General features: G+C 44.6%; 1 protein-coding gene across 1 annotated transcript; it reads right to left on the bottom strand.

Moving 5' to 3' along the window:
- Positions 1-4,907: 4,907 nt before the first annotated feature.
- LOC101765119 ((-)-germacrene D synthase-like) lies at positions 4,908-15,706 on the bottom strand. The gene is made up of 7 exons (XM_022829579.1): positions 15,485-15,706; positions 7,492-7,587; positions 7,306-7,429; positions 6,745-7,120; positions 6,455-6,595; positions 6,230-6,365; positions 4,908-5,201 (listed from the first exon to the last, which is right to left on the bottom strand). Exons 1-7 carry the CDS (start codon positions 15,704-15,706, stop codon positions 4,908-4,910), a joined length of 1,389 nt encoding a protein of 462 aa, XP_022685314.1.
- Between the last annotated feature and the right edge of the window lie 4,434 nt (positions 15,707-20,140).

The following is a 20,140-nucleotide window of genomic DNA, read 5'->3' as shown; positions in this document are numbered from 1 at the left end:
GTAAAGGAACAAATATAAAATACAAATATAGACTAAAAGATCAGAAATAAGAAAAGAAAAAGGGAAAACAATTAGTACCAGGTTGGTATACCAACCGGTACTAATGAGACCACCTGCCTGCGTGGGGTCGAAAGATCCAACCGGTACTAATGGACCCCCCTACTACTAGATTGCTAATACTGGTTTCAAAACCGGCATTAGAGGAGGGTTACTGACCGGTACTAGGAAAAAAAAGAAAACAAACAACTTGCAAGCATACAGTGTTATATTCTATTATTACACGAGGGCCGGGCCGGGACGATGCAGTATCGGATGGTTTGTTCAGGCGGCGATCGGAGCGCTAGCAGCAGCAACAGTCTCAGAGGTGCATCTGATTGTGCAGATGCACTTGAAAGCGGAACATTCGCCGGAACTATGGTCGCTGCTTTCGCCTAAGCATACACGGTTGCAGGCTTTGTCGTTGATGAATGCAACGCACGGTCCTTTATAATTGCCACTCGGGTGAGTCTTGCAAGGAAAAAGATGATAGTCCCCAACCGACCCCGACTCTGCTCCATGGATCCGACCTGTGCAGGACAACTTTATAATTAGAACGTTCATTTATGCAACAGAACAACTTTTTGCTTAAAGAATTGAAAGATTGATCAAACGACATCGATCGCGGCTTAATTTGCATAACTTCTTAACAGAAGAAAACATCACTACCCGACCTGTGCAGGCATGAACGTTCATTTATGCAACAGAACAAAACTTTTAGCTTAAAGAAAGATTGATGAAACGACATCGATCGCGGCTTTACAACATGTACGTAGTTGATGCAAGTGCACGTGTGTATGTACCCCCAACGGCGGCTATGGCGACGAGCAGGAGGACGGCAGAGAGATTCTTTCCAGCTGAATAATGCGCCATTACAGTGCTGCTTGCTTTCCGGTGGAAGTTGGTACGTTGATCGAACAAGATTGAGCGAGCAGATTTGTTGACGATCGAGTTTGGAGCGAGGAATCTCTTCTTATAACAGAAGAAAACATCACTACCCGACGGGCGGATCCATCGGACTTGACAAGAATGTTGATCCTCGTCAAGGGCAACGGGCATCTTTTTCTATTAGGGAATAATAACTAATTAAAGCACGGGTCTCCTAGTGTTTTCCATAGGTGAGGCATCTATTTCCCAAAACAAAGGTGATGAGGTCACGACTGATGAGAGCTCCTATAGGTGAGGCCGTCCGTGCTGCCATGAAGGCCAAATACTGTGCCCGTTGGCTCTGCTGCACGTTTCATCTATTGCAATGGTCATAGATTGAGTTTCCACATTTTGTATATTTTATAACACGAATATTTCATAAATTATGTTTTCCCACTAAAATGTTTGAGACAAGAGAAATAGAATAATTTATGTGGATACCACGTCTGTGAGCACATTTACCATTTCATTTCATGAAGGACAAGGTGCTATCGGATGATATCGAAGTACGTAAAATAAAACTATTATGCATACACTATCATGATATATATATATATATATATATATATATATATATATATATATATATATATATGATATGCATATATACAAGATGAATGTATACGCGTAAGTAGTGCATGCGATGGATGTATACGTACGCATGCACGTCTGCGTAAGTGAAACAATAATTAGCATTAAAAGTAAAAAAGAATTCAGAAAAAAGCATTTAGTTAGTATTACCAACGGGGACAAAGGTCCCTTTTTGTCCCAGGTGAAAGAATCAGGACTATGCAGGCATCAGCGTTCATTTATGCAACAGAACAACTTTTAGCTTAAAGAAAGATTGATGATCCAACGACATCGATCGCGGCTTAATTTGCAACATGTAAGTAGTTGATGCATGTGCACGCGTGTACGTACCCCCAACAACGGCGGCTATGGTGACGAGCAGGAGGACGGCAAATAGAGTCTTTCCAGCTGAATGCGCCATTAGTACACTGCTTGTTTTCTGGTGGAAGTTGCTACGTTGATCGAACAAGATTGGACGAGCAGATTTGTTGACGATCAAGTTGGGAGCGAGGAGTCTCTTCTTATAACAGAAGAAAACATCACTACCCGACGGGCGGATCCATCGGACTTTCCAAGAATGTTGCAGAGAGTCTTTCCACTGAATGCGCCATTATATTGCTTGTTTTCTGGTGGAAGTAAGTATCGGACAAGATTGAACGAGCAGATTTGCTGACGATCGAGTTTGGAGCGAGGAGTCTCTTCTTAACAGAAGAAAACATGACGACCCGACGGGCGGATCATCGGACTTCAAAGAATGTTGATTCTCCTCAAAGGCACCAGGCATCTATTTCTGTTAGGGAATAATAATTAATTAAAACATGCACTACGTCAGAATCGATTTGTGGTGACACATGCAAATTACTGTGCTAGCGGGCAGCACCCACCAACACAGAGGTTCCTGGTGTCGGCAGGGGAGCACCCACCAGCACAATGACCACTGTGTTGGCGGGTCACATAAGCACCCACCAGCAGAGTGCTCCCTATAACCACCCACCAGCAGAGTGCTCCCTATTTGTGTTGCCGGCGCTTATGTGACCCACCAACACAGTAAAATGAAATGAAATTGTATAATTTGTCTAGTTACTTTACCCCTTAATAAGATAATTTAACAACCAGCACAGTTTAAATTATGCTAGATGAGATTAGACATCTGTTGGCGCAAAAACCGGACGGCTCGTCCGATCTTCGCATCGGACACACGACCCGGGAGAATCTGCTTAGCTCATGTTCGGGTTTCACCCTAGTGCGGTTTGTGCGGCGTGCTAGTCAATCTGACCTGTTGATTGACAAGGAAAGAATGCATGTCAGATGCCAAGAGCCGATCGGCTTGGTTTCCGATATGCTCCGGTGACGTATCGGCTGAGCGATTCGCCGATGGCAGGTGAAAGGTGACCGGCAGGAGCCCGCCGATGACCGTGTAGCAATGTAAAGGAAATTAAGAGAATAACCAATACAAGGCTACGTGACAACACTCGAAACAGATCCGATTGGCCGTATGTGTCACTCGAAACAGATCCGATCGGCCGTATGGCGATGACAGATAACAGAGCAGGGTGGATGGCCGATAGCACGTGTTCCTAGATCAATAACATTTCAATTCACCCGGAACTGAAGTTGTCTCTGCAAGGATGCTGGAGAATGCATGTGCCATGCATTCCTGGTGCTCCTTTGCACTTGTGCGCTGCTGCAAGCATTTTCTGTGGCTCCTGCATATATACAAGAGGTAAGAGAACTAGCATATCTTGACCATTGCTTAATTAATCAAAGGTTATGTTAGTGAAAGAGAAGGATAGTTTGCTCCATCTGATTAAAGCCAAAAACGACAAATGCCCAGTTTTGTATATATTGTGTCTTCTATAGTTGTCCTTGGAATTTCATTTTGGTATGGCTACAATGCAGTGAAAGCAATTCTTTTTGAATATAAGGCCCCCCAGATTGGCCTGGAGCGTGTTGAAGACATTGTTGCCATGCATCTTACTCGAACTCCGCCTGAAGGTTACGGCCACGCAGTGGGCCATTGCGGCATCTGCGCCGACCTCTTCATCGTTCTGGCCGTCGTCGTCATCGGCTCCGGGCGCTATGTTATTTCAGCCAGAAACAATGTTTCGTTTAATGGAGACGATGTGCTGCGCACAAATACCTGTTTTCGCAATATCTCATAGACTAAATTGATGAGTGAGATGTGCTGCTCACAAAATCACACTATGGTCATTTGGCGTGCTGTGGTGTGGAAAAAAAATCCCTTAATGTATTGCCTCTGCGATGAAGTATAATATTCTTTTCTTTTTTTGATTAACATGGAAATTTCTAGACTCTCTTAGTGCTAATAGCGCGGCCAATATGGTTTCAGCTATCATACTAATTGGTAATAAGTAATAACAACTTGCAACTTATTCTCTCTAGACATTTTTCTTATTTTTCTCATAGTGATGAAGTACATGTGTAGTAGGGTTTTTTTTTGAGCTGTTCTTCTCCTGTTATCTTCCTGAGCAACTACATCATTGTACCATCTTCTTTCTTGTGCCTTGAGCAAACCAATTTTCTCTTTGATGATCAAGATCTTGGTGCACATCTGATCCATGGACCTATGCTATTTGATATCATAGTGGTCACTTTTTACTGTGTTTAGCTCAGAATCTAAAGCCTATGGACATCTTGAACTGGACCGGCTTGATGCTCTCCTACTAAATTTTTTATCAGCTACAATCCAGTTTTTGTGTAGGTTTTTTGCTTTGATATACTCCCACTGTAATTCTCAGCAACTACACTAATTATTGCACCATCATACCTTGTAGTAGTGTCTTATTTTGTGCTTTCCGCCTCGCCTTAGGCTTCAACATGTCATTATTCTTGCCTTATTGTTATGGTTCCTCTCTATGGCATGCACCTGCTCCCTAACATTATCATTGCGAGCTTTGCCTGCATATCCATTCTATTGTTCATGTCCTTTTGCAGCATCTTGATCTGACCAGTAGGCATGTCCTTGAGAAATCGTTTGGCCAGTTCAGCTCAAATATTGTTTTCATGCTCTAATCCTGTTTTTAGTTTAAATTAAGTATATTTTATATAATCTCTTTATTTGGGTATTTTAGGGTAGTGTGCATTTCATAGATGCTACGGCATCCCTAGTATGACATCTCATAAACTTGCTATCTTTTTTTTATCATAAATCTTTTGGTTAATATTTGTCTTTCAAACTGAGTAGTATGTGTTGAAAATAAAATAAATAAAATACAAATAAGAGAAAATAAATTACTTACCCTTAAAATGTATCCATTTGTTTTTATTATATGGCACCATTTTTTTATTTTTCTCGACACAAGCATATATATGCAGTACAGTATATATATGTCGTACTGATGCAAGTAACAAACTTAGACATGGACGTCCTTGAGAAAGAGGAAGGTGATGAGCTCCTTGAGGTCACGGCCATAGGTGAGGCCGTCCCGTCCATGAAGGTAGTAGGCCTCTAGCACCCTCGTCGTGTTCAGCAAACATCTCACTACCGGCTCTACTGCAGGTTTCACCTCTATGCAAGCTTTGTTTATCCTCCTCCACGCATGTTCCACCATCCCGGCGATCGCTGCCACCACCTCTTCCCTGGTCGTGCCGTGTTCCCTCATGTAGCACTCCACAGTGCTGGCCACATCCTTGTCGCACTTCCCTTGCTGCGCGCAAAGATACGTGTATTTGTGATGTTAGGTGTGTGCATATGCAGTAACATAGAGATCCAACCGGCACTAATAGAAATATGACCTCCTGTCCCTATCATTAGTACCGGTCCCATTTGAACCCGGTACTAGAGGGGCATTAGTACCAGATTCAAGTTTGGGATTCCGCGGGTTGGTGGCTCCAACCGGTACTTAGAGGTGACCCTCCAGTACCGGGTGAAGCCTCCACTTGGTATTAAATCCTTTAGTTAGTACTCTTTATGATGTCATATTTTTCCAATGCAATACAAGCAAGTAGTAGGTTTTTTGCTGTTTGTGATGTCAAACAGTTAAAGTGGTTTGGAATGTACTGCATGTCTGTCCATTGTTTTTCTAATTATTTGTTATCAATAAAAATAACAACAGTGGTCTTATAAATACCTCCATGATCCAAATACATTCTAAGGTGGTTATTGAATTAATTCATTAAGTACAGCGAAATAATTAAGCTACACTAGACCTCTCATCAAAAGTGCTCTAATTTAATCGTACATCATATGTTTATGTTTATACAAAAGATGAATAGTCAAAAGAATGAAAAGGTAATGGTGTCAAATATTTAAAAATAGATAGACTATTATTTGAACTCGATATATTACCTTGTAAGAAGCAATGTCATTGAGGAAGCGACCCACACTTCTATATTGGCATAAAACATGTCAGGCATGTCAAATGCCCACTCAAATGCCTCGTTGTTTATCGCTTGGCCTGCACGCATTAGAGCTGTGAAGAACAACAACGGCAAACCCGTCGCCATAAGTGACACGTCTAGATGTTCTTTGAAGCTGGGCGTGCAGTTTTCATTGAACCATTTAGCCTGTTGGATGGAACTTTTTGATTGGAATTGGTACTGCACAATAAAAAAACATTGTACACAAATAAGTTGGGATTAATAAAATTGGGAGGAGATCTAAACCACAGTTTATGTTTGTTATGTTTCTATAAAAGTTTCATAGCTGTTAGTTGACTATAAGATAACAAGGTACCTCTTTTTTGACATAAGCCATGCGGTACTTCTCGTACGGTTCCAAAGTATCCTCAATTTCATTGAAGTTACTCAATGTTTTGATGTAGAACATGCGTAGGTATTCTGGTATAAGAGAAACCATGCTCTCATCCCATCTACATATTATTATCAGTGAGATATATATACGATAAAACTTGATTGTTCATTTACAAAAAGCATATAATTAATAGAGGTATTATCCTACCTTTGCAAGGCATCATCTAACATTTGGGACTCCTCAAAGGTGGCGCGCACATCAAATGTGTCATCAATCAGGACCAACAACCCAAACACCTTGGTAAGTATGATCCGCGCAGCAGAGCTTTCCTCCCCATATGGATGACACCTTGTCACAGAGCTGTAGAAGTGCTTCACACTGTCACAGAGATCCCTCCACCATCTTCCCATGGAATTAGTTAGTTGACCCACCTTGTTAGTGAAGACAATGAACAATGAACAAATAGGGTGAAAGAACTAACATATGTATCAACTTACAGTGAGAGGTCCTTAAGCTCCTTGAGGTGGACACTCCTAAGAAGGTTGAGGTTAATCTTTGCGAGCTCGAGCATCATGATGTCGTGTGGCTCTTCTTTCTCATACTCAGTAATATAATGCATGGCCTCTAGTTGCCGCATAAAACGAGGGAGCGGAATCTCAAGGGCACGCGAAACTTGTTCCTTTATAGGAGATGTAAGCTTGCCTTTTGCAGCCTCAAGATGGCGCCTAGTGAAGGCGATAGCATCATCTAAGATCGTCTCACCAGGTACCGCCATGTGAGCAGCATTGTACAAGCTAAGTAGGCCCCTCGGGTCATTGCTTAGATTTATGTTGAAACTACCGGTTTCGTCATCTCTGAATTTGTCGAATACATCTGTATGCACATATGTATATATTCAAATTAAATCTTAACAAAAAAAATTGTATGATAAACAGTTTTCAACGTATATAGGTTATAGGGTGGCAACAAGAAAAAAAAGGAGAAAAACAGAGGAACATGTGAAAGAATAGTGATCGAGCATAACTGATCAGCTTTTGTTAGCTTTTGATTTCTATTACCTGCAGATACCCAAAAAAAGCCATGTTGCCTAAGAAGACGAAACCGGAGGGCAACAACATCCAAGTCATTGGAGCTGCCAAAGTCCAGCTCCTCATCGTGAACACGGTCTAAGGCCTCCTCAACCTCCTTGACGAAATGATTATCTATACCAAAGCGTTCGAGCTTGTCCACCGTACCAACCTCACCGTGTCTGCCACGCTCATGGCTTTTCCAGCCTCAAACTTCTGGCACACTTCCCCTTTGAGTTGCTCCCTCCTCTCTCTCAACCACTCCTCTGACCTCTGCTTGTTATACAATACAATATAACTAAAGAGCTAAATATTATAACATGCTGCCAACTACAATAAAATCATAAATTCATGCCTGTGATGAGGTAGGAGTGTAATTCACAAAGAAGTCGCCCCATAAACAAGGTTCAAAGGCGCCGCAGGCCTCCTTGTTAGCAACAATAGCCTTGCTTGCAGCCATCCTACACGCTGGATGTTTAGTAGTCACTAGTTGCTAATAACTGGCTGCAATGCTTAGTTAACTACTTGTGGTCTTGTGCAGATTGCTCTATTCCGGTATTGATCTCCTTCTATAGAGGTTGCTGCTAGTGAAGCGAGTGGGCTAGCTCACAATGGATCAACGTGTAACGGTCCATCTTGGCTGCGTCAACTGGACCGCATCTTCCTGGACACGTCAGTGTTGCATAGGACACGTCATTGTTGACTCCATTCCTGCAAGGTTGGTTTCTGCACTATAATCACGTAGGTAAGCCCAATATTCAAGAAGTCATTTACGGTGCCTTATACAACTCGTTAGGAAGATCTAACCATCCATTTTAAGGCCGTATTTGTTTGAGCTTTAGCTTTCCAAGCTTTCTAGAAAACTGCCTTTTGGCTTTTACTCCCAAGAAGGGTCGCTTTCCGAAAGAAAGCTAACACCGTTTGACAACCTAGCTTTTGGAATGGTAGGATTGAGTGTTTCTAAACATTACAGGATCACCAAGGGACCTAATCCCAAAAATCTTGGGAACTTCTAATGGCCATGGCGGTCAGGCGGCACTCTGGGCGATTAAATCACCAGCGATTAGGGGGCCTATGGGTTCTGACGGGTGGCGCATCGGGGAGAGGAGTAACAGGGGACCTTGTGGAACTGCTCACTGAGGTGGGAGGCTCACAGAGATGGCCGGAATCGGCAGCGGGCGGTGAAGACAGAGGCTGGCTCAACTTCATGCGGCGAGGCTCCTCCAGTGGCGAATCGATGGCGTCGAACCGGCGGAGCAGGTGCAGCTCAACTTCAAGAAGCTTGCAACGTCTTCTTCTGGCTTGGACAGGCAGTGGTCGTGGTGAATCAGCCAGGCGAGCTCCAGCGGCACTTGGCTCTAGTCCGGCGCGGTCCACTAGTAGAGAACTTACCTTCCATCCACCTCTTTTGTCCCGGTTAATATTTGGCCTGTAACTAAAGTGGATTTAGTCATGGGTCAAAAAATAAGGCACCGAAAGGACATCGACGAGAGGGGCTTTAGTTCTGGTTGTATAGATCTGGCATGGGTGCCCCCTTTTTGTCCTAGTTGGTAATTCCAACCGGGACAAAAAATTTATTCCCAGTTGGAACTACCAACCGGGACAAAACGTCCTTCCCTGTGCCCCCCTCTCCACATTAATTATCCTCACAGGTCTCCAACCGCATAGCTCCTTATCTACTCCCAGCGCACAAGTCTTTCTTCTCCATGCACACATGTCTTTCTTCTGCTCCTCTCCCTTTCTTCATCCTCCTCCTCCTCTCCCTCCGGCATGGGTGGCCGCCCCCTCCCCCTGCTGCCCCTCCCCTTCCCCCTCTGCTCGCCACTCACTAGCAGTGAGGAGCGGCAGTGGGGCGAGGGCGGGCAACGGTGCGCGGGGGAGGAGGAGGCAGAGGCTAGGCGTGAGGAGGCAAAGGCAGAGGCTAGGCATGGGGGCGGCGCGCGGGGGAGGCAAAGGTGGAGGCCGGGCGCAGCGGCGGCGCATGGGGGAGGCGGAGGCGGAGCGGGGGCCGGTGGGCATGGTTTTTTTAAACTTTTTAGTCCTGGTTGGTAACACCAACTGGGACTAAAGGGAGTGTTCAGTCCCGGTTGAATGGGGACTAAAGAGCCCCCTTTCATCTCGAAAAGTTTATCTCGGATGGATTTTAGAGAGATTTGAGGCCTACCAACGGGGACTAATGCCAAGTTTTCTACTAGTGGTCCTTCATGGGCAGCTACGCTCTGGCAACGTAGAGATGTCAAGGACCAACGATGGGGTTTCAGCTTGGCGTGGAGATCGTTGTGGTGATGGCCATTTGCTCTAGCAGGAAGAGGGGTGTGCACCAGCCATAGCTCGGGTGCACTTGAGGAGAGGGAGACGGCGTAGATGGAGATAGAGCTGAGGAAAGAAAAATGACCGGTTTGCAACATAAACGATGGCAGGTGGGTAATTTTTGTGACCTTGACGTAGAAATCTGTGGAAAGCTCACATTTCACTACTTCTGACCTTTCCATGTAATCATATTGTTCACGCCTTTTCCAGTCAACAGACGACTTGCGCTAGCTCGCACGTGCACCAAGCAATCACCTCGTTGAAGTCTCTACCCCTGGTCGGTCAGACCGGTCAGGCAGGCCGGTTAGACCGGTCCTCATAGGGACATCACGAAAACCTAGAAGCACCACCTCGGGAGGGACCCCGTTAGAGGTGGCAAACCTAGGGTTGCATTGAGGTGGCGAACGATCTTCTTCTTGATGAGCTTTATCAAGATCTTGTTGCTAGACTCGGCTTGACCATTGGCTTGAGCATAATAAGGAGATGAATTGAGTAATTTAATGCCATAAGACCCCACAAACTCTCGCACTTCCTTAGATATGAATGAAATTCCTTGATATGTAGTCAAAGTCTGTGGAATAACAAATCTGTGTATAATATGCTCCTTAATAAACTCAATCACCTCTCAATGTGTCATATTTTTTAGGGGAATTGCTTCAGTCCACTTAGTAAAATAATCAGTAGCCACATTCACAAAATAATGTCCCTTTGATTAAGAAGGATGAATCTTACCAACAAAATCCAATCCCCATCCTCTAAATGGCCACGGCTTTATAATTGAATGCATCGATGAAGCAGGAACCAACTGAACATCCCTGAACTTCTGACATTCTTCACAACCCTTGTAGTAACGAAAGCAATCGGCTATCATATTAGGCCAATAAAAGCAAGCTCGCTTAAGGAGCCACTTTATCATACGAGCCGATTCGTGTGTAACACAAACTCCTTCATGCACCTCTGCCATAGCTAATCTGGCCTGATCAGTATCCAAGCACTTTAAAAGCAATCCATCAATCGTCCGATGATACAATTCACCCTCCACCAAAGTGAATTTGAGCGCCCACCGTTGGACCTTTCTGTTAACTGAGCACTTAGGATCCTATAAATAATTAATCAGAGGCGTCCTCCAATCATCCACTTCGTCCTTAGCAAATTTTGGACGGCCCATGGTCGAAGTGGCATTTTCTCCAGACAGGCCGGTCAGACCGGCTGGCTGAGCGGTCAGACTGGTTGGACCAGTTAGGCCGGTTGGATCGGTCCCTCCAGGACATAACACTCGGCTTCACTAAGCATCGGCTTTCTTTCATGAAAGTTCCTTTTTTGGATGTTATAGCCAGACGCTTGCTATGCCAGAGCATTAGCCCTCAGATTCTCCTCATGTGGTACATGACAAATAGTAAATTCATCCATACAAGATATGATGTCCAGACATCAAGATAGGCATTTAAAAACCCATCCAAACATTGGCATACCTTGGATACTTGGTGGTATCACCAGTAAGGAATCACCATAAGCTTCAACATGTTTCACCCCCGTCTCTCATAAAATTTCCAAACCGAATAGCAAAGCCTCATATTCAGTTTGATTATTGGTACACTTGTGATCCAATCGGCTAAGAAACTCAAAAATAGCCTCGCTTGGTGAAATAAGCACCACACCAATGCCACAACCTCCTTTGCAAACCGATCCATCAAAGTGCAACTTCCAAGGGGTAACAGTGGTATAACCGACATTTAAATCAAGTTGCTCATCAATTCCATGCTCAATGATAAAATCGGCTATGACTTGCCCCTTCATTGATTTTAACGGTTCATAAATCAGATCATATTCAATGAGAGCATATTCCTAATTGCCGATTCTACCACTCAAAATAGGCTTTTGCAACATGTATTTAATTATGTCGGTTTGACAAGCCACTATGCAAGTATTTGATAATAAATAATGCTTCAACTTGGTACAAGAATGATATAGTGATAAACACAACTTCTCGATAAAGGTGTACCTTGTCTCGGCATCCAATAGCCTTCTACTTACATAAGTAACAATGTGCTCCTTTCCTTCGGTCTCTTGAGTCAAAACAGCCCCAATAACACCCTCTTCAGCGGCTATATGTAATTTAAAAGGAGTACCATGCTTTGGTACCTGAAGAATGGGTGGTGAAGATGAATAATTCTTGATTTCTTCAAATGCTTCTTGCTGCTTTGCCCCCCAAGTAAAATCAGCTTCATTCTTCAACCGAAGTAAACGAGTAAACGCATTCACCTTCCCAGACATGTTGCAAATAAACCTTATCAAGTAATTCATCTTGCCCAAGAACTTTTGCAACTCTCTTTTGCAAGTAGGAGCTTGTAGTTTTCTAATAGACTCGATCTTTTTAGGATCAATCTCAACACCTTTCTCATGCACTACAAAGCCCAAGAACTTCCCAGCCAATACACCAAAGGTGCATTTGAGTGGATTCATCTTTAAACCATACCGACGCATCTTTTCAAATGCAAGCCCCAAATCAGCCAAATGAGACTCGGGCCTGGCCGATTTCACAACAATGTCGTCAATATATACTTCCAGCACTACTCCAAGCAAATTACGAAAAATCAAGTTCATAGCCCTTTGATAAGTAGTACCAGCATTCTTCAAACCAAATGTCATAACGATCCACTCAAACAAACCGACAAATCCTGGACACACAAAGGCCGTTTTGGATATATCCTCTTCGACCATGAATATTTGATTGTATCCAGCATTGCCGTCAAGAAAGCTAATCATCTTATGTCCAGATGCAGCATTAATAAGTACATCGGCTATAGGCATAGTATATTCATCTTTCGGTGAATCTCTATTAAGATCTCTTAAATCAATGTGTCCCTGGCTCGATCGGTCTGATCGGTTCCCTGACCAGTCTGATTGGCTCGGGTGCTGGCACAGACGCCTCGACTGGTCTGACCAGTTCCTCAATCAGTCTGACTGGTGGAGCTGGGGTGTCGGCCTTTACTCTCCACTTCTTCTTCTGAGGTGCTGCGGGTCTGTATGTGTTGAACACCTCATACCTCTACTTTTCTAGCTCCTGTTCCCTTTTCTCTTGCAGTCTCAGCCTCTGCAACTTCCTCCTCTATGTGCAAGTCAACCCAGGAGGACACCACCTTGGCAAGAAATATTTGGAACTTGACCCGCTGCTGCTAGCCTCATGATCATTAGCAGCAGGAGCCCTCTGTGCAGATGTCACGACCAGATTGCTTGTGCCAATCGGTCCTTTTGCATTAGCCTTGATGGGAACGTTCATAGACCCAATTTGAATAATAGCTTTCCCTTGGCCTTTCTCTGAGTCTACTTTCATCTCTTGAATGTCCTCCTTCCTTTGTTTAGGGTGATACACTTGTTTCGGCGGAGGAATCCGGTGTGCCTGGACAAACCGGTCTGACTAGTCAGAGTATACCGGTCAGGTCTGTGGACCCTAACTGGATGAGCAAGGTGCCCATCGGCCTTGCACGGGGTGTGAGATTCTGTCCAAAGCTAACTTTTTGGAACCTCCCCATCTAGCATGGAAAGACAGCTGCTGCACGAATTGATAATGCACCCACATCACCCCGTTGTCATCCCACACCGGGCGTGGAAGATTTGATGCCGGAGGAGCCCAAGATGTGGAGGGGTACAGCCTTGATTTCTCCTAGTCACCTCTTTGTCTAATAATCGCTCTTGGTGGTGCACCTTGTCTCCCTTGGTGAGTAGGTGACCTCATTATCTTTTTTACCGACCGATCGCTCGTAACGGCCTTTTCTTTGGTATACTTGTCCAACAGCATATCAAAGGTGACCTTTTCCCTAGAGCTACTCCCTTGATCTTTTGCCATGTTAAGCTTCCAAGTCCCAATTTCGGGACGCTTTGGTTTCAGCATTCGGGGACGGTCCTAGGTCTGACCGGTCTCCTGCACCGATCTGACCGGTTTGGCCTGATTAGCAGGCTCAAGCGGCTTCTTACCAAATGTCATGGGCGATGCTTGCCCCCCGTGTCGAGAGGCTTTTACAATGATCTTGAATGACTCTCTGCCACTTGGAGTCTTTTCATACACCACCTCCCTCGTCAACTCTTTGCCTCTCAAATCGGGTTTCTCCTCCCCGATCATCACATTTTTAGCCTTAGTAGCTTCGGTTTGATGCGGCCGAACCAGTACCTTGGGCTGCTGAATATCCATTGTGTTGAAAGGGAACAGTTCCTTATCCACTTGCATTTCATGGAATGTCAATTGGCTTTCATTTATAGCCGATTGAACCAGTCGATGGAACACATTACAATCATTAGTAGCATGAGAAAAAGAATTATGAAACTTGCAATATGCTTTTCTTTTTAGTTCTTCAAGTGGAGGCATAGTATGCGATATTTTCAGATGTCCAAGTTTAAGCAGTTCATCAAAGATACGATGGCACTTGGAAACATCGAAAGTAAATTTTACTTCTTCTTGCCAACTCTTTTGGGCCGGCTTAAGAGATGCACTAGAGTATGATTTAGCTTTGGAAGGCCACACAAATTCAGTAATATAATCTTTATTGTCATCGTCGTTCGAACTATCGAAATCATATTCAATAGCATGCATGTTAGAACGACGAGACTTAAAGTTATCCTTTTCTTTAGCAATTCTAACCTCCATTGTCAAAGCCTTCATAAGTACTTGTGCAATAGTGTGAAGCTCAAAACCTTCTAGCCGAACCCTAACATAGGATTTCAAACCCTTTAAGTGCAAGATCAGCTAAGTCACTATCAGAAAGTGACAAATTAAAGCACCGGTTTTTAGTTTCTTTTAATCGTCTTATGTAATCAAAGAGAGACTCTTCTTTACCTTGCCTAATCGATGTTAAATCTGTCAGTTTCAATTGGAAACTCCCAGTGTAAAAATGATCATGAAATTTTTGCTCTAATTGATCCCATGAACCAATAGAGCCGGGAGCCAAAGATGAGTACCAAGCGAAGGCGGTTCCAGTTAATGATAAAGAAAAAAAACGGACTCGCAAAGCATTATAAGAACCAGCTTCACCTAGCTGAGCGAGATACTGACTAATGTGTTCCCAAGTAGTTCGGTTATCTTCGCCACTAAAATTAACAAAATTGGGCACACGCCAACCGACAGGATAGGGAACATAGTCAAAATCAGCATGATATGGTTTTTGGTACAACTTTGAGCTACCGGTATCTATGCCAAACTTATTTTGCATCATAGCCAACACTTCCTCTCTAAATCTTCTAATTTTGTGAAGGGAGTGTAACTCTGATTGCTCTGCAGCTGATGTATTCACAGCACTCGCGTGGGGTGGGTTGCCATTCTGAATACGATGTAAATCAGAAAATACGTCACTTGAAACACCCTTGTATGCAACGATGGTGTTAGGGATCGGGGGTGACGTGTACGCTATTGTGCTAATTGAGGGTGGATACATCCCAAGCTTGCCAGCACGGTTAGGAGCAACCGAACTGGCACAACAGCGAGTGGCAGAGGTGTTTCAGGGAAGACAACTAACTAGTCGGCCTGGGAGGCCTGACCGGTTAGAGTGCTTGGCTGGGCCAGTCTGACCACTTCAGCCGTGTTCGGCTTTGGCGATCGGACTCGGGGCGGCGTCTGTCCCGCATAGAAGTTCGTCGGCATGCCGTGCTTAGGATCTTCAGTAGTAGCCCCTAGACTTGCTGATGGACTAATATGCACGGCCCCACGCGAATCAACTTGAGAAAAATCATTTTAATTAGATGCAACAGATTTATCCTCTACAAGTTGTTCTATTCGTGCCATTAGAGAAGCAGTAATTTTATTTTGTTTAGCAAGACTCTCACGGAACTCCTTATTAAGTGTGGACTGATCGGAAGTGGAATGACTTACATCGCATACTTCCTCGATCATGTGGTCCTTCATCTTGATCGCGGGCATCTCGAAGTATTGCATCCTCGTCGTCTTGCCCTTGCGATCCTTCTTGACGCCCAAGAGGCAGTAGTTCTTCACATACTCCTGGAGCGCAATGATGTTCCATTGCTCCTCTTCGCTGAGATCCTCCATGGACGCTGCGATGATGTTGTCCTTGTCGATGTCCGTAGTAGATCCCATCTTACTAGGATTTTCTGGAACGGTTATAGAAACCAGATCTTTCTTGCCCAGCGAAGTCACCAAAATGTTTTGATGCCTTTTCCGGTCAACACACGACTTGCGCTAGCTCGCGTGTGCACGAAGCAATCACCTCGTCAAAGTCTCTGCCCCTGGCCGGTCAGACCAGCTTTGAGCTTGATCAGCACTGCTGCCACTTTTGGGTGTCAACAAATAGCTTCCGTAAGCTTTTGGCTTTCCGAAAGCTCAGTCCAAAAGTTGGCTGTTTGTTTGAGCTTTCAGCTTCTTAGGGCAGAAAGCTGCTGGAAAGGCCAAACAAACAGGCCCTAAGGATAATTTAGTAATTTTTATCTAATTATTATTTTCCCAGAACTCCCGTATATGCGTATCTTGTTCCCGATGTCCTCCGCCGCATGCATTCACGGACCTTCCCTGTTCTTCAAGCTGCAGATTTGACTTCCATTAAAGGTAACAAAAGTAACGTTACAATCGGACTTTGTAATTTCTTCCACTCGTGCACACCATAACACAACCGGTTATTCATTCCACGTTGATTACTATACTCCGTATGGGTCGACTACTACTCCGAATGGGTCGTCCCAGATGCCTTGATTCAGTCTCCGTGCGTGCTAGAAACCCCAACTCTTGCATGGTGAAAAACTCAACACAAGAACTCTGCTTCTTCTTTTTTTATGAAACACAAGAACTCTGCTTCGATAGATGAAACGAATCTAGAAACACCACGATGACCTTGACGAATCACAAACAGTCAGGCTCGGCACGTACGTCTTGAAGGTGGAATTCCAGTTTCCCGGCCGTGATGAACAGGGACAGCTGAGCTACTGCCACACGTATTACGTGACATGTGCTATTCTCAAGTACGTCGCGGCCTGCAGGCGGAACACATTCAACACACGCGCCGCCGCCTCGATCTATCATGTTCTCAGTTTGATGATGCTGGTCCATGCATCTTGACGAATCGTACAACAGCAAAATCACGAGACGTCTCTTGCTACTTGTATCGTACATTCATGCATTCATGAATCATGCAACAGCAAAATTACGTATGAGACGTCTTCTCCTATTTGTATCATAGTTCTGTACCGAATGAAGGGGACCCAATTCTCTTCTAGTTGCACCTATGCATCTTGCATTCTACTCCCTCCATTTTAAAATGTAGGTTGTCGTTCACTACCGAAATCTCCAAGTTTGTCGAGTGCCAAGTTCTTTGCCGAGTGTATTCTATCGGACACTCGGTAAAGAAGCTATATGCCGAGTGCTAACAAAAAAACACTCGGCAAAAAATGCGACGCACGGTAAACAAATCAAAAACACTCGTCAAACATTTGCACTCATTAAACTAATTGATATATTATTTGTTACCATCTTATTTTCTAAGTATGTTTTGTTTATTTTGCATCTATTTTGATGTATTATCTGTGCTAATTGGTTTACTCTTTTTAATAGCAGGTGATTGAACAATGGTGGGCGATATGAGGAGGTTAGCGACACGTACAGGGTCTGATGCAGCTGAAGGGTCCAGGAAGGGACCTCAAGGTAGGGTGGAGGTAGGGGTCGAGGGAAGGGTGGAGGCGGGATGAGGCCATAGTCGCCTACACCTTCATCGACGTCTGGGTCTGAGGAGGTACCTTCTGCTCACTCACCCTCTGAGGAGGAGGAGGTACAGGTGGAGGAGGAGGTAGGGGTGGAGGAGGAGGCAAGGGGTGCCTCTTCCTCTACTTCGTTGTGTGTGTGGTTGCGAGGTCCCTCGACCCTCCTGAGGTGATCGATATCTCTTGAAAGACCCCTGCTGATTCGACCCGATGGAGGGAGGTAAGTAACTTTAGATGTTATCACTAATTTTTTTGTTTGCTATGTTCAAAATTATAGTAGAAACTAATAATTTATCTTAGTCATTTGGGTAGGGGTTGGAGGAAGGTTGGTGAGGGTGATCACGCACGCCATGTGAACGGCGTCCTTGGACTTTTGATCAAGGAAAAGTTCCCTGGCATGGTGCAGTTTGGCGAAACTCTTGAGCCGGCGTACACGTGGGCCCACTATGCCACCACCCCGGACACCCTTGATCGGGATGGAAGGGTATTCTACAACAAGGCTGAGAGTGTCAAGGCCGAGTTGTGGGTAAGTCTTTCTCGCACTACATTGCTCAATACATCGCATTGATTGGACATTCTTGAAATAATGACTGGACACATCGCGTCTATATGCAGGATCTTTTTAGATGTGAGCCGGGATACGAAGCTAAGGTGGATGCTGTGGCTGACAAAGCCGCCAAGAAACTAGTCAAGGACATGCACTACGAGGCGCCATCCAGGCAGTGATCCAATTCCACGCGGAACACCATGGAGAGAGGGTCACTAAAAGGGACACTAGAACCATGAAGCTGACTTGGGAACAATACCTGCAGGTAAATATAGAACATTAATAGTTCTTATTTATGAGATTAATTACGCTTAATTTCATATTCTTATATGTCATATACTTGATGATGTAGGTGCCTTCGTGGTGGTGCGCCTATGATCTGCAGTGCTGCGCCCGGATCGTGGACAAGTGGTGCGACCCCGCGTGGGAGGAGCATCACAACGCTTGCTGGGAGCAGCGTTTGTTGATGAGAGGTGCACCACACCATCAAGGCAACCTCAGCCTCTCAGGATACGCAGCTAGATGGGTACCCAAATGCATTTCTTTATTCTAACGCTCTATTCTGCATAATTTCTAATCATATTGCTTTTTGTTTGTAGTCGGCGGCAAATGTTGTCGAGCCTTGCTCCCTGTTCAAGGCTTATGCTTTGGCCCACAAGGGTAAGGCGACGGCCGGCGTCGCCTACAACCCAAATGACCCGCCCTCGGCATACAGCAACGAGACCGTCCACAGTCGCCTCGATGGATACACATTTATGACAAGGGCTGTCCATGGCCCAGACTACGATCCGAGCGCACATGATCTTGATGGAGAAGTGGTCATGAGGGTGGGAGGAGGTAAGAAGCACGACCAGCTCTGGATTGGTGATGGCACACTCGATACAGCCCGTGCTCCCTCTCTCTCTTAGCTTCGAGCACGGAGCACGAGTTTCAGCCCTGCAATACGCCCTCGGCCAGACTCTACATGGTTCCAGGTGGACAAACTCTAGGTTATTTCTATTTTATTCATCGTTCATTATTTTTTGCATACTTTTGCATTGCATTGTAACATTGGGATGAAATATTGTAGGCCCAACTAGAACAAGAAAGGAGGCGACGGGAGGAGCTAGAGGCATCCATCGAGCAGAGGATGGAGGCACAGATGTTGAAATGATGAGAGGTGTTTACAATGCAATCAGTCAACCTCCGCCAGCGATGCTAGACCCTCCTCAACATGCTCCAAATACTCCACCCGGCACTATGAGTCATTTCACAACCTTATAATTACCGTTTCTAGTTTACGTAGAATCAATCTTTTCTCCTTTATGATGTGCGTATGTTTCTACTTTCTAATTTCCAGTTTATTTCTAGTTTGTAGTTAACCTTATATCACTGTTTCGTTCTCAATCACTGTAACTTAGCTACTTTTAGTTTAGGCAGAATTAATCACTATTTCTAATCGCTAGTTTATTTCTAATCCTTGTATGTTCTGTTCTCAATCACTGTGAATGATTTATCTCTTCTCCTCTGTGCAGAATCAATTAGCGACATCGAATGAGCCTATAGAGCGACCATGGTCACAGTGGCCACCGTGGTCACAGTGACTCCGTTTATTTGCATTTATGATAAGCCTGGAGAGCGACTGTGAACTATGTACTTGTGATTCTGAAGTTTATTTGCATTTGTGATTGTGAAGTTTATTTGCATTTGTGATGTGTTGTCGATATATCTATATGAACTGCCTGTGATGCCTATTGTAAACTATCTGTGATGGATGTGCTGTTTATTTGAATGTGGTACGTGGTTGTGACTGAACCAAATAAACTGATTATATGTGGCAGCTTTGCCGAATGTTACACTCGGCAAAAGGCCTCTTTGCCGAGTGCTATGCAAAATACACTCGGCAAAGAGGTCATATGGTAAAAATCTGTTCATTCTGGGCATCTTTGCCGAGTGTCTAGGCTGTGATACTTGGCAAACAGGCCAAAATCTGTCCTAAATTGGCCAGTCTTTGCTGAGGGTTTTTTCCTGTGGACACTCGGCAAACAAGGCATGTTTACCGAGTGCCCAGGCTGTTAGACACTCGGCAAACACGCCTGACCATCCTCGCACTGTCATGTTGTTTTTTTTTTTTTGCCGAGCGTCAGTTTAGCACTCGGCAAAGTATTTGCCAAGTGCCCGATAAAAAACACTCGACAAAGAAACTTTTGCCGGCACTGTGTACGCCGTGTGCTATTTGCCAAGTTAACACTCGGCAAAGCCTTTGGTGAGTGGTTTTTGGGCTTCGCCGTGTGCCGT

The sequence above is a fragment of the Setaria italica genome, chromosome VIII (genome assembly GCF_000263155.2).
Source record: "Setaria italica strain Yugu1 chromosome VIII, Setaria_italica_v2.0, whole genome shotgun sequence".
In the NCBI taxonomy this organism is placed as follows: Eukaryota; Viridiplantae; Streptophyta; class Magnoliopsida; order Poales; family Poaceae; genus Setaria; species Setaria italica.
The sequence above is the reverse complement of the archived record's forward strand: the minus strand, read 5'-3'. Positions and strand labels throughout refer to the sequence as shown.

Coding starts and splice junctions, on each gene's coding strand:
- LOC101765119 (XM_022829579.1), bottom strand. CDS start 15,706: ATGGGATCTACTACGGACATCGACAAGGACAACATCATCGCAGCGTCC. Junction 7,588..15,484: donor TGATCGAGGAAGTATGCGAT/GTAAGTCATTCC, acceptor TATAACAAGCAG/AGGTCAGAGGAGTGGTTGAG. Junction 7,430..7,491: donor CCATGAGCGTGGCAGACACG/GTGAGGTTGGTA, acceptor TTCGTCAAGGAG/GTTGAGGAGGCCTTAGACCG.